Genomic DNA, 13,796 nt, shown 5'->3' with positions numbered 1-13,796 from the left:
AAGGGTCTCTTAACTGAGTGGCTTTTTTTCCGACACTATTGGTTGATTATGAACGACGTTACTGTCTTTTTTCCGTTCTTATCGTTGTCGCTACACTGCCAAGTGGTGCAGAACACTGGAACGCGAATTCTTGGTGGCTGCAAGGCTCACCGGGGTATCACTAACACCGCCTTTCTTGCTTGCCGTCCCCTCGTCTAAGCCGCCTTTTCTTGGGCTGCTAACAAGCTTCTGGAGGGGCTGAGCACAGGCTGCCAAACGGAAGGTGTCTCGGTTGACCTCTCCTTCTGGCGACAAACACAAACTTAGTAGAAGTCTATCTGGGTCTCAGTATCGACAAGGCGTCTCCTCATTGAGTTATTCATAGTGACGGCCTCGACGACCTATTCTTGAGAAAATTAGAATGTTTGGATAAGACTGGAGGAAGGTTACATTTGAATCATTTTACATTAGTGGTTAGCAGTATAGCACGACTGGCTATGAATCCGCGAGCTCGGGCTCGAATTCCGGCCCGGGTAGTCGGTGCGCAGTCCACCCAGTTATTCTCTTTTTCGGGGTGGCTGATGAATAGGTATATACCTAAGGAAACCTGGAAAAGAAAAACTGGTAACGCGGATGTCTCACTTGCCCTGTGCCCGGAGTAATGGGTTTTCACCCACCAGTCTCTCAAGGACCAATGAGACGGAGATGAGCACCGATGCCACCAGCAATCACAGCGTATGCTCCCAACTTTACCTTTATCTCTCATAAGGACACTGCAGAGGCGAAAAGAGTAAACTCTTGCATGCCAATTAAACCAAAACTAGAGTTTTGAGTCCGTATTATCTATAGGTAACGCGCAGTGGTGCAACTTAATTTGTCTTGGTGATGTATGACCTTGTAAACCACACTTTTTTTTTGTGTGTGTGTGTGTTAGTAACGAACTATATTGGCCTCTGCATACACGCACACACACAAACAAGGAGTCCATGACAACAGGAGTAGCTACATCAACACTGAGCACATCGGTAATGAGACCCATCCACCAGCACTTTCTTTGGTTACCTTCTCCGAGGATGGATAGTCTTGCTTCCCTCACTCCCCCGAGCAGGCCCGAGACTAGCCGTTCATGGTCTGCCGCAGGCATTCCCGGGACGGCGCCTGACTCGTCACGTTGGCCGCCCTGCCGAAGCCTCACTAGCGGAAGATAAGTCGGTGATCGTCTTACGAGGATCAGGGCCAAACGACAAGTCTCTCTAGTTCCTTCATAATTTCCGTACCACCGTTGTTGTTTTTGTTGTTGCAATAATACTGCATACGACTCGTCTGTTGTCACTAGGCATTGTAACCACTGGAAGGCTGCCGCAGTCTGTTCTTCGTTTGGTGCTTCGCGGTTGTGCTGAGGCAAATGACTATAACTATTTCCTTTTCAAGATATTCAGTTGTAACCCTTCCTCTGCACGTATTTTATGAAGACATGATTATGATGATGATGATGTAATTAAAGTGCAAGTATTTGCAGAAGAAAATAAATATATTAGGATTATAAACAATTGTGATTGAAATTAATGGATTCTGTTGAAGATTTATCATGATCAAGGGTGCGTTTACTGGTGACGTAAAGCGTGAATCATGACTTTTTACAGTGGTATGGATGATGGTGTGGCTTGTGATTGAAACCGTAACCCGCAACGGTAGGGTGGCATGGGGGTGGCTGCCATCTTGGTGAGGAGGGGCACGGTGCCCCGGACGGCGGGCAACAAGTGGTCCTGTGTGTGTGTGTGTGTGTGTGTGTGTGTGTGTTAGTCACCCAAGGTCTGATCACGCGCTGGTCTTGTTCTCTCCAGCCAGAACCCTCCTGGAAAGCTCCTTAGTCACCGTTCCTTGGGTACGGCTGGAACCCCATACACCACACACCCTAAATTCCCCTTGCTCACGGGGGGACAGTGACCGCTCCTGTCTGCGAAAAAAAAAAATTCAGTCTGTACAAGGAACAAGCCCCAGACACCCTCAGCCTGTCAGGTGACAGTCCGAGCACATTATCCGCTGCATCACGGAACGTATGCATACATGTGTGTGTGTGTGTGTGTGTGTGTGTTTTCTCACTTCTATAAACATATATGGAAGGAAAATAATGATCACGTTTCATATCCTCATTCGTATTGCACGGCACTGTATTTCGCAAGTTTTGGTGGTAACATTTGATTGAAGTACGTCAAGGAAATGCACTGCCACTTAAGTCGTCACTCTCCCACCAAAATCAAACAATGTATCGGTGTTACTATTAAGAAAAAGGACCCAGGAAAGACCATCAGCGTCCCTACAGTGCCTACATTGACCCTATCGGTAAAATGGACTTGCACATGATGTAGTAGTCAGGGTAGACCGGATCAGGTGGTGAAAGGATATCAGTGCATTCGCCGGAACAGGATGGAGTACACGAGCATCAGACAGTGAGGTGAAGAACGCTGGGCAAGGAATTTGTCCCGCAGATGACTCGTAATGGCTGAAGATGATGTAAAGTTGTAAACATTGCGGTAATAGCGTGACGTAACATAGACATGATCGGATTTAGCCTCGGTGGGGGTGCCTGTGAGAGGTGGGGCGCTCATCAGGGCCAGAAAACCAACACGCTCATGCAGCAAGAGTTTGAGGTAACCCAGGGTCAAAGGTATAACTGGAGTCCGTCGCCGATGAGGAGAGTATTAACCTCCCGAACCTGGCGCACATGCAACTCTCCGCTATGTTAATCCTGTAAAGTACTTTTTCAGTATAATCGAGGCAGCGGGGAAGTGGAGGAAGCCCGCCATGGCGGTGAGAGGAAGACTTATGAGTGAGCAAGCTGCCGGGGTGATGGTGAGCTGCCCCTCGACAACCAGCCACACGTCCGCCGCCCCGCCTTGCACCAGTATCTGCACACACTGAATCGCTGCCACTCTCAACGGTGCAAGAAAGGGCGGCGGAAAAAGGCTGAAAATGTTTTGGAGGAAGTGATTGTTGTGCTGCACTAGGTTGCAGTAACCGAGTTCAGATGGTTGTGGTGATGTTTGTCGAATATTGTTTATATACAACGAAACAACGAGTGGTCGACCGTCGAGAGAGGGAGTGAGAGTGAAAAAAAGAGCGTTTTGCCTGTTCAAGAGTTCCTGTGTACAAGGGCAGGAGAACCGAGCGGGTGAGGGTGGTCTCCCAGTAGCTGAGGGTCTACCTCAGCGCTGCCATGGTGAGTCCCAGCGGGCATCTGACGGGGGCACCTCAGGAATCGCGAGTCGTTGGGAACGCAGACTTGTTAAAGGATCCGCGGGGCAGTGGCCGGAAACCGCGAGGCCAAGATGTACTATTTGAAGTGTTCTTTTACATGATCTAATTGTGTTCTATTATATTACACGCATGGTTACATGGTGATCTTCGAATACTTATTCAGTCAGGCTGCCAATTCTTAAACTGAAAAAGAAAATCCCAAAGCACGTGTGATTTTTCAATGTACGTGACTCTTGCCTCCACTTGGATGCTGCAAACATCGTGAATGATCCCGCATCTGCCCCCAACACTGCTCCGATTAACTTGCTTTGAAAGTTTAGCATATTTAGTGCACACGCTCGCCAAGCAGGAACAGCTGTGCCAGCAGCCAGCGCGGCCATAATATTTAAAATTAATCGCACTTTTTATCTTGCATGTTTATCTGCTTATATATTTATCTATCTATCCAGACGTTTATCTATCTTGCTTACTATCTTGCATTCTTTATCCATCTATATCTCTCTTTATAATTATATTTAGCTCTCCATTTTCATTTACAGGTGCATGATTATATATATATATATATATATATATATATATATATATATATATATATATATATATATATATATATATATATATATATATATATATATATATTGTGTGTGTGTGTGTGTGTGTGTGTGTGTGTGTGTACTTCACCCACGGCCTTATCACAAGCAGGACACGTCATCGCCAGCAAGTACCCTCCCGACTAGAGCAAAGATCATTTAGTCGATCTCTGGGCACTGCCGGAACCTTCACATACCACACACCCCATCTCACTTGCTCAAGGGGGGACAGTAACCGCTCCTTGTCAGTGGAAAAATCCTGGCCTGAGCAAGGATCTAACCTCCGCCTGCCAGGCCGCGAAGACTGCGGCAGCGCAGAACAAAACCACTGAGCTACCAGTGTGTGTGTGTGTGTGTGTGTGTGTGTGTGTGTGTGTGTGTGTGTGTGTGTGTGTGTATTTACCTAGTTGTATTTACCTAGTTGTAGTTTTACAGGGCCTGGGCATACGCTTGTGTGGTCCCGTCTCTGTATCTGTATTTGTCCAACTTTTCCTTAAAGCTTTGCAAACTGTTCGCCGATGCTACATCCTCACTTAGTCTGTTCCAAACCTCTATATTTCTTTGCGGGAAGCTATATTTCTTTATGTCTCTCAAGCATCTTCCTTTCCTTAATTTTTTACTGTGTCCTCGTGTGTTCCTGGTGTTTATTCCTTCTTTTAGTAGTAACTCTTCATTATCTACTTCCATTTTGCTCAATAATTTATAAATTTGTATTAGGTCACCCCTTTCTCTTCTTTGTTCTAGTGTTGGTAGGTCCATTTCCTTTAATCTTTCTTCATTTGTCAATCCCTCCAGCTCTGGAACCTTTTTTGTTGCCATCCTTTGTATTCTTTCTAGTTTCTTTATGTGTTTCTTCTTGTGGGGAGACCACACCGCCTCTGCATATCCCAGTTTTGGTCTAATCATAGTGGTTATTAACTTTTTCATCATATCCTTATCCATGTAGTGGAATGCTAATCCTATATTTCTCACCATATTATACGTATCACCGAATATCCGATTAACATGGCACTCGGGCTGTTTATTATCTTGTATTGTCACTTCCAGATCTCTCTCTTCGTGAACTTTCTTCAATATTTCTCCATCTCCCATTTTATATGTCCATTTTGGTCTCCCTTCACTCTTGCACATTTCCATTATATGACATTTCCTCACATTGAATTCCATCTCCCATTCCATACTCCATTTCCAAATCTTGTTCAGGTCTTCTTGCAGAATTTCAGTCCTTACTGTTTCTTATGTCTTAGCAGTTTTGCATCGTCTGCAAACAGGCTCATGTAACTGTTAACTCCCTCTGGCATATCATTTACATATACTAGGAAAAGTACTGGGGCCAATACCGATCCCTGAGGCACTCCACTCTCTACAATTCTCCATTCCGATTTTGTGTCCTTTACCACTGTTCTCATCTCTCTTCCCCTTAAGTAGCTTTCCATCCAGTTCTTCATTTTCCCTTTCAGTCCTCCTTTATTTTCCAGCTTCCATAGCAGTCTTGTGTGTGGAACTTTGTCAAACGCCTTCTTTAGGTCCAAGTAAACGCAATCGACCCATCCGTCCCTTTCCTGTATTTTGTCTGTCACTCTTGAGTAAAAGCTCAGTAAGTTTGTTACACATGAGCGCCCTTTTCTGAATCCATATCGTTTACGTGTGATTATATTATGCTCTTCTTGAAATTTCGTCCATTGTTTCTTTCTCACTTTCTCACATATTTTACATACTACACTGGTCAATGATACAGGTCTGTAGTTCAGGGGTTCTTCCTTCCTTCCACTTTTGTATATGGGGACCACTTCGGCCCTCCGCCACTCTTTTGGCACTACACCAGTTGTTATTGAGCATTTTATTAATGATATCATATACTGGTCCAACCAGCTCATTTCTGCATTCTTTCAATATATAACCTGAGACTCCATCCGGTCCTACTCCTTTCCTCTCTTCCAGCTCCCCATAATTTTATATATCTCTTCTTTATTTACTGTGACTTCTTCCATATGAACATTTATCTAGTTTTCTTGTGGTTCGTTGAATTTTGACTCTTTTGTAAAAACTTGCTGGAACTTTTTGTTTAGTAGCTCAGTCATGTCTTTAGGATCTTCGATTATCATATTCCCGTCACTCAACCTTTCTATTGTTTCCCTTGGTTTGATCTTTCCATTTCTGAAGCCATAAAACAGTTTAGGTTGTTCCTTGCACTTTGTGTGTGTGTGTGTGTGTGTGTGTGTGTGTGTGTGTGTGTGTGTGTGTGTGTGTGTGAAAGGGCAACAGTTTGATGACAATTATCGAAGTGGAAAGGTATTTTTTAGTGCCATCAGGCTGTAGAATATCCTGAGTCACTTCAGCCTCTGGTGACCCATCATGTTGGCGACCCGTTGTCATGATCAAGCCGTCCTCCGAAAGCCAAATGGAGTGTCTGCATGTGTGTTGCTTGTTTTAGTATTAATCTAAGTTTTGGAAACAGAATGAGTTCTAAAGAAGAACGAGTAAACTTGGCTGAAATTAGGGCCAAGTTTAATGCAGGCATCAAAACTGTCCTTACTGTTCTGGCACCTCAGGGGTTCGTCGATGAAGTATGTAATAGTCGTGTAGCAACAAAGGGGCCAATGATTACATAAAAGAAAAATACAAAAAAGCGGAAGTTGCTGGACTTTACTTTGCATGCTTGCTCGCAAACTTCTTCTTCTTCTTCTTCTTTTTCTTTTTCTTCTTCTTCTTCTTCTTCTTCTTCTTCTTCTTTTTCTTCTTCTTCTTCTTCCTCTTCTTCTTCTTCTTATTATTATTATTATTATTGTTATTATTATTGTTGTTGTTGTTGTTGTTGTTGTTGATGTTTTATTATTTTTTTTTGCAGGTGTTGAAGTGGAGTGAGCGGCGGGTGGTGGCGGCGGCGGTGCTGATGGCCACGATCCCTCTCGCCGCGCCCGCCTTCTGGGACGTGTTTCCCAGCCCGCCGGAGACGTGCCCCGGAGTGCGTACCTTCCTCGCCGCCCCCAGCGACGTCTACATCAGCGGTGAGTGTGGGAGGCGAGGTCAGCTAGCATAGAACATAGATGCCAGACCATTCTCTCTCTCTCTCTCTCTCTCTCTCTCTCTCTCTCTCTCTCTCTCTCTCTCTCTCTCTCTCTCTCTCTCTCTCTCTCTCTCTCTCTCTCTCTCTCTCTCTCTCTCTCTGATATATATATATATATATATATATATATATATATATATATATATATATATATATATATATATATATATATATATATATATATATATATATATATATATATATATATATATATATATATATATATATATATATTCCCCCTTTCACCATGCAGGGCTGCTGTCGGTGCATGATGGCGGGCGCTGTGGCCTGGTTGACCCTGTCGCTGTGCAGCTGCTGGAGGCCGCCCGCTGGACCACCTTCAAGATGGGTCAGGTCAACTTCATTCCCGGCGTGAATCTTGGTAAGCAACACGCCTTGCAGTCTCTCTTCTCCCATGCTCCTTTGACCGGTAACTAATAAGCATGTTCGCACACTGGGCTCTTCGCTTGCACTCCGAAACATAAGTTACTAGTAATGGGTGACTCACTGGGTTCTTGAGTGTCACATTTAATAAGGATGAGCAGTCTTTATATATCTAGCTTGCGGGTGTCAACACAAGGATACACAGGCTCGGATTTGAGACAACAAAAGCCCAGTCTACTCACATATTGTTTGTGCAGGGATTCAAGCAGAAAGATTAATATTTCCATATATCTTAGCCGTTTGTCTACGACTTGTAGGTTCTCCTCCCTCGAGGTGGACACTCCTTTCATAGTGTGGGGCCGAGCTGGGGGGGGGGGGGGACATGGCGTGATGGGTCTTGTCGTGCGGGGCGGGTCCAAAACAGTGTCACCAAGTTGACTTCTGGAGATGATGAAGTCGTTTGAGTCTGGGATACGATTCTGTAATTCATATTTTTATTCAGCCCTGATATCGATGTTTTCTCTCTTATGTATTGCTATACATTTTTTGGAAAGATTCGTCCTTCAACTGATGTTGGTGATACATGCACGAGCTCCATCGACGTGTTCACGACTGAATGATTAAAAAAATGAACCAAACATATATATTATATGGATTTTAACATTCATGTTTTATTTGATTCATGAGTAAAACAGGCAACGCTACGCTGTGGAAACCACCGCCACACAGGTTTACTACAGCTCCATATTGTCGAAATAAAACGCTGCTCCTTTCGCTCGCCCTCCAGGTGTGAACGTGTACGACACGTGTGGGGGCCGCGAAGCCACACTGCGGGCTGCGGTGTCCGCCGTGGTGGAGGGCGGCTACCTGGACCCCCCTCACTGCCGGCCGGCGCCCCACGTGGGTGTGCTGCACGCCCACCCCGACCACCCGCAGCTCTCCTCCTTCCTGAAGGTAAGTGTCAGACGAGGCTCCAATGTGTTAACTATCTATTGATCAATTTATCTATCTATATCTATCTATCTACCTATCTATCTGTCTATCTATCTATCTATCTATCTATCTATCTATCTATCTATCTATCTATCTATATATATATATATATATATATATATATATATATATATATATATATATATATATATATATATATATATATATAGATATAGATATAGATATAGATATAGATATAGATAGAGAGAGAGAGAGAGAGAGAGAGAGAGAGAGAGAGAGAGAGAGAGAGAGAGAGAGAGAGAGATCTTGCAATCATATAGTATTCTTTTCTACAGACAGAAGTCAGGCATTTATCAGAAACAAATACTGAATTTCTCAGTTATGATTTTTGTTTACAAATTTCACTACACCTGCCTGTGAACTCCAATATATATGCTTCGTAAACACCCGCTTGTGATATTATTTACACACACACACACACACACACACACACACACACACACACACACACACACACACACACACACACACACACACACACTACGTGAAAGGTCTTCATTCACGTATTTAATAACTCGTGTGCATCACGCCTAACTCGGGTTGAAGCATATAAGATGATTAGCCATTACCTACATTCCATACATTACCTAATATTACTTACAATTACCTGTCATTGCTTGCCATTGCCCAGCTCAGCCTCAGGTAATTCATTGCAACTTAAAGTGGTATTTTGATGGCACCCCACTTGCTACCCACCTCGAGGCAGCTTTTGACTTAGTTTTTTTTATCCACTTATATGTAACGTTTGCTGCCTTCATATATGTTCTAATATGAAGACTGATAATTATGTTACGGGAACATCATACTTCTATATCAAGAACACTGTCACAGGAAGTCATTTCAGAGTTGGACCAAAATGATAAACACGTGTGTTGTGTTAATGTGGCTTGCAAGATGTGATATCATAACACCTAACTTTGGGTCCGTGTTTAAAAGCCTGTGTATATATGTGTGTGAGGGGAGGGGGGAGGCCTTTTATCGCAATGCATCCCAAAGTATAAAATCATATAGAGGGCAAGCATACCTGTGTGGGGAACCATTAACGGGCCACACTATTCTTACGTGGTTGGAGTGTAGTGAATGTGAGGACATGGCCATTTCATCCCACTTATCGTTGGGTCGTGTAGGATGTGGGAGTTCCGACCGTCGGTGTTGGGGAGGAGGACTTCACACCACAACTGGAGGCCCTGATGCCCCTCCTGCTGCGGGTGAACTGGACCTCGGTGGCCGTCGCTGCGCCCTCCATTCAGGTTAGTAGTAGGGCGTGTAATGGACGACTGAGAGGAGAGGAGCGTGAAGCATGGAAAAGGGGTAATATGAAGGAGAGCTGTGTTAAATATGTCTGATCGGTGGTGTTTGAAGAATAGTGAGTGGGGTATAATAGATTGGTCTTTTGGGTGAAAGATGTGCGATATATGTTGAGGGAGAGATGTGAAGGATGCCAACTGCGTCGTTGGGAGAAAAAGGAAGTGAAAAATGTCAGATATGTGGTTAGGAGATAAGTGGGAAAGATGTCAGGTGGTGAGTTTGAAAAAGGGATATGTAAACGTAAAGCTATATGATTAACGGCAAGGAGGAGGTTCATCTTTCCCTGTTCGAAGATGGAAGTGGAGGACTGTCTCGAATCGATCCCTGTGTTATATTATTATTTGTCATTTAGTTAGTTAGTTGTTTATTTGATCAGTTTAGTTTCTTTATCTATTTCATTTTTACTCATTGGTGATTGAGTGTTCGTGAAGGTGGGCAGACGCCGCAGGTGGTAGTGACTGTCACTCTCCCTCAGATGCTGCGGCGATTCGGTCATCTCGCGGCCAGGTATCGCATCTGTGTGGGGGCCGAGGCGCTGCTGCCCTCGGTCACCAGGTGAGCCTCTGCATCTTCCACAGTTTGATAGAGATCAATGCAAATCTTTTTTTTTTCTGTAATGGCTAGCTTGTTCCTGCTGGTCTTCTCATGCAAACAAAACAAAAGGTTAGTTTTTGTTGCAAATGAGTCTCTGCATCATCCACAATTTACTATAATGGAGGTCAATGCAAATATTTTATCAGTAATAGCTAGCTCGTTCTGGCTGGTCTTCTCATGCTTATAAAACAAAAGGTTAGTTGTCCTCAAGAGATGTCTCGTTGCAGCGACCAGCAGGACTCCCGCACGACGCTGGAGAAACTGGAACGGGCGGGGACGGGGGGCGTGGTGGCAGTGGGGCCGCAGCACCGACTCCACTCCATCCTCGTCGCCGCCGCTGCTCTCAACTTCACCAACTTCCGCTGGGTGTTGGCGCCCACCGGACCCCTTCAGGAGCGGGTCTTCCAGGGTAACTAGATTTTTTTTTTACAGAAATTGTAGCTTGTACGACATTTTTAGTCGTTTGATGTATTTAGTGCTTGTTTATTTGCTGTTGTATTGTTATTGCAAGCTGTCTAGGTTAGTTGTTGTTATTTTTGTTAGTTTTTATTGTTACTATTGTCATTGTTGTGGTTGTGTTGTTATTTTTGTCTTTGTTGCCGTCAGCTGTTTTTCCGTGACTCGTCCTTCATCATTCTGTTTCTTTACCTCATCACTCGACTGCTTCTCTTCTCCGTGTGTCTAATTCACTTGAATGGCCTGGTGGTTCCCAGACACTTTACACGAGAAAGTAAGAAAGTTGCAAGAGACCAGTTGATTCACACAAAGCAGCTTCTGATGTTTTACTAATCGCCCCTTACAACTAACCTGCCTCCATATATTTTTAGTACCTACGTTCATGACTACCTTAGCCGAGTGTTTGTCGTCTGCCCTCACAGCCTCCCTTCCCCAGGACTCAGCTCTGTGGCCTCGGGCGTGGTGGCGCTGCGGAGGGCAAGCCAGACGGTGCCAGAGTTCGGGGAGCACTTCCTTAATCTCGGTGCCTCTGCCGCCGACGAGGCCCTGCACCCAAGCCTCTCGCCAGGGGAGTACGTGGAGGAGCCCGCAGTGTTCGAGGTGTGTCCCGTCTTGGCCGACCTTTGATTTGTGCTATAAGAGTTGGCTCCTAAAATGTCTGCCTTACACTACGTTGTTTACGAGTAAATTAGCAGTTGTAAAAGTCTGAGAAAAATCATCAACCGTTCTTCTGTTCATACGTTATTTTTGTAAGCGCAGATATTATTATTTTTTTTTTCTAATACAGGGTGTTTAGGCGCCTTTCGGCAAATATGTTGTATGAGATGCATACGATTTTTCTCCTTCCCCGCTGAACAGATGTGTCAAGTCACCTTTCCATCAGACACAAAGAGTAAGAGGCTTGCATTAAACTTGGTTTTCTAACTTTATTTTTTTTCCAACGACAGATGGTGGAGGCAGTGTTCAGGGTGGGCGCGGCGGTGCGGCGGGCGGTGAAGCAGTACTGTGGCGGCAGCGGCTGGTGCCCCAACGCCACCCTGGACCTGGAGGAGGCCGAGAGCGAGGGTCTGGACGTGATAGAGGAGCTTTCCATCAAGGCCCAAAGACCACGCTACGAGGTGCTGCGACTCTCTGCCAACCAGGAGGGGACCCTTACCTTTACCAATGTGAGTATGTGCAGTGTGTGTGTGTGTGTGTGTGTGTGTGTGTGTGTGTGTGTGTGTGTGTGTGTGTGTGTGTACCTACTCGCCGTGTCTCGGGGCCGCAGGTTGGGCACGTGACTACAGGAAGGCTGGAGCTGGATGCCCGCGCCGTCGGGCTGCCTCAGTTCCCGTGCCTTGGCTGCCGCTGCCTCAACGTGCGCTTCTCCTTCCTGGCTGACCTGCGGTGGCGCTCCGAGGCGTGGGTCACCATCTGCGCCACCATGGCCATCATAGGCTTCCTCCTCGCCTTCGCCATCATCGTCTTCATCTCGGTGAGATAATCCTCATCATATTCACGTTTCCTTACGCGTTTGTTATATGTTGCATGATTGTTTATGTGATCAGTGTTATGGAAGTGACTAGTGTTACAGACGTGACCCGTGTCAAACGTGCATGTGGTGTCGACTCATGATACGTGTGCGTCTGTGTCTGAATGTACAGGCACGCACGTGCCGCGGGAAGGCGTCTGAGGGCTCCCAGGGCTTCTCCATCCTGCTGCTTCTGTCGTGCATATTCCTGTATGCCGCCATCCTGCCCTACAGCTTTGAGGCGAGCAGCCTTATTTGCGCCTTGCGACCCTTCGCCACCAGCCTGTCTTACGCCCTCATGCTGGCCATCCTCCTGGCCCGCTCCCTCATGATGGCCACTGCCGACTCCGAAGGGTGGGTTTGTTGTCTTTTGCCCTGTTTGAAGCACTCACTTTGTATCTAGATGTCCACATATGTAGAGATGATTTGCATTTAGTGATTCATTGATTCATGGATACAGTAAGTAGTTGAAGAAGCACCTGCGGCCTAAATGTACATTCGTCGCACCAGTGACTGGTACTACAGCGGGTACAGGCTACTCTCCCGCCGCAGACTGGTCGGGCACGTCAGCGGCCTGGTGCAGACGGCGCTGCTCTTCTTCATGGTGGCCGTGCAGGCGGGGCTCGGCGTGCAGCAGTGGGTCATGACGCCACCGCGGACCTTCCTGGCAGACACGCCGCCAGAGGGAGGTGTTCTCTACGCCTGCTCTGGTGATCGTCTGTACTTCCTCATCTCCCTGTCCTACGTCATGTTCCTCCTGTTGCTACAGCTGCTCGTCTCGCCTTTCACCATCCGCTCCCGACGAAACTACCACGAGGGTTTGCTGTTCTTCGTGGCGACTCTTCTCCTCACGGGCGTATGGGTCGCGTGGGCCACTCTCTTCATGCTCCTTCCGCCCGTGTGGACCGAGGCGTGCGTGTGCCTCGGCCTGGCGGGAACGGCAACGTGTGTGCTGGTCTCCGTGTTCGTTCCCAAAACCTACCTCATGGTGCGCGCGTCCGCCAGGGAGTCAGCCCACATCCGCCCTCTGTCACGCCCGCAGTCCAGCCATGACCTAGTCCGCGCCTCGAACCTCGCCCTGTACGACTCGATCGGTCATCTGCCGGAGATGATGCACGCATACTCGCCAGATCCCACCATTGTCCACCTCCCAGCCTACAAGGAGAACCCGTACGAGCCCTACTCTCACTACCAGCCCTCTCCGCACAAGGTGACACAGTTCTAGTGAGGCTCGGGACCGAGGAGCTGAAATTGAACGAAAAACACCCAGCAAGTCCTCCTCGTCCCCTTTCAACTTCTCGCCAGCTTCTTGCATGCCTTTCCTTATCCCTCCCTCCCTTGAGGTACATGTCAACATCGTGAGTGACGTGCCTGTTCATAATTTTCTGGACACCTAAAACAACACCGCAAGAGGGCGTGTGCAGATGCTGAGGACGAAGTCAAGTGACAAGCTACACGTTGCACGCTTTCCGAAAGTTGACCCATGAGGAATCTGCCACTTCTCTCATTGTTAGAGTTAATTCAGTAGATGATTTCACATTTTCATATTTTATGCGATTTTGTAATTAGATAAATGTCAGAGAAGTTATCAGATGTACAGAGGCGGGCAATAAAAACTCAACACTTTTGTATCAGA

At 46.3% G+C, this 13,796-nt stretch overlaps 2 protein-coding genes across 7 annotated transcripts in view; one reads left to right on the top strand and one right to left on the bottom strand.

Annotated features, from left to right (window-relative positions):
• Positions 1–2,881, bottom strand: part of LOC127001691 (uncharacterized) — a 12,032-nt gene extending 9,151 nt beyond the window's left edge. Inside the window, exon 1 of one of the 3 annotated variants that reach the window (XM_050866717.1) lies at positions 2,740–2,881. Coding sequence is in view for 1 of the 3 variants with exons in the window: in XM_050866718.1 (XP_050722675.1) it covers positions 1,042–1,123 (82 nt within the window). In the remaining 2 variants the exon portion in view is untranslated. Of the gene's footprint in view, positions 1–1,041; positions 1,936–2,739 lie in introns of those variants that run through there. The other 2 variants (XM_050866718.1, XM_050866716.1) reach the window with 2 other exon arrangements.
• Positions 1–13,796, top strand: part of LOC127001689 (uncharacterized) — a 14,728-nt gene extending 932 nt beyond the window's left edge. For 2 of the 4 annotated variants that reach the window (XM_050866711.1, XM_050866710.1), the window contains exons 2-12: positions 6,676–6,835; positions 7,148–7,276; positions 8,066–8,232; positions 9,420–9,542; positions 10,076–10,155; positions 10,422–10,603; positions 11,087–11,250; positions 11,598–11,816; positions 11,918–12,124; positions 12,294–12,514; positions 12,671–13,796. In XM_050866711.1, coding sequence (XP_050722668.1) covers positions 6,721–6,835; positions 7,148–7,276; positions 8,066–8,232; positions 9,420–9,542; positions 10,076–10,155; positions 10,422–10,603; positions 11,087–11,250; positions 11,598–11,816; positions 11,918–12,124; positions 12,294–12,514; positions 12,671–13,385 — 2,322 coding nt within the window. In that variant the 5' untranslated portion in view covers positions 6,676–6,720 and the 3' untranslated portion in view covers positions 13,386–13,796. Of the gene's footprint in view, positions 1–3,055; positions 3,200–6,675; positions 6,836–7,147; positions 7,277–8,065; positions 8,233–9,419; positions 9,543–10,075; positions 10,156–10,421; positions 10,604–11,086; positions 11,251–11,597; positions 11,817–11,917; positions 12,125–12,293; positions 12,515–12,670 lie in introns of those variants that run through there. The other 2 variants (XM_050866709.1, XM_050866708.1) reach the window with 2 other exon arrangements.

Source organism: Eriocheir sinensis, chromosome 21 (assembly GCF_024679095.1).
Source record: "Eriocheir sinensis breed Jianghai 21 chromosome 21, ASM2467909v1, whole genome shotgun sequence".
Classification (NCBI taxonomy): Eukaryota; Metazoa; Arthropoda; class Malacostraca; order Decapoda; family Varunidae; genus Eriocheir; species Eriocheir sinensis.
Note: the sequence above shows the minus strand (reverse complement) of the source record. Positions and strands in the feature narration are given on the sequence as shown.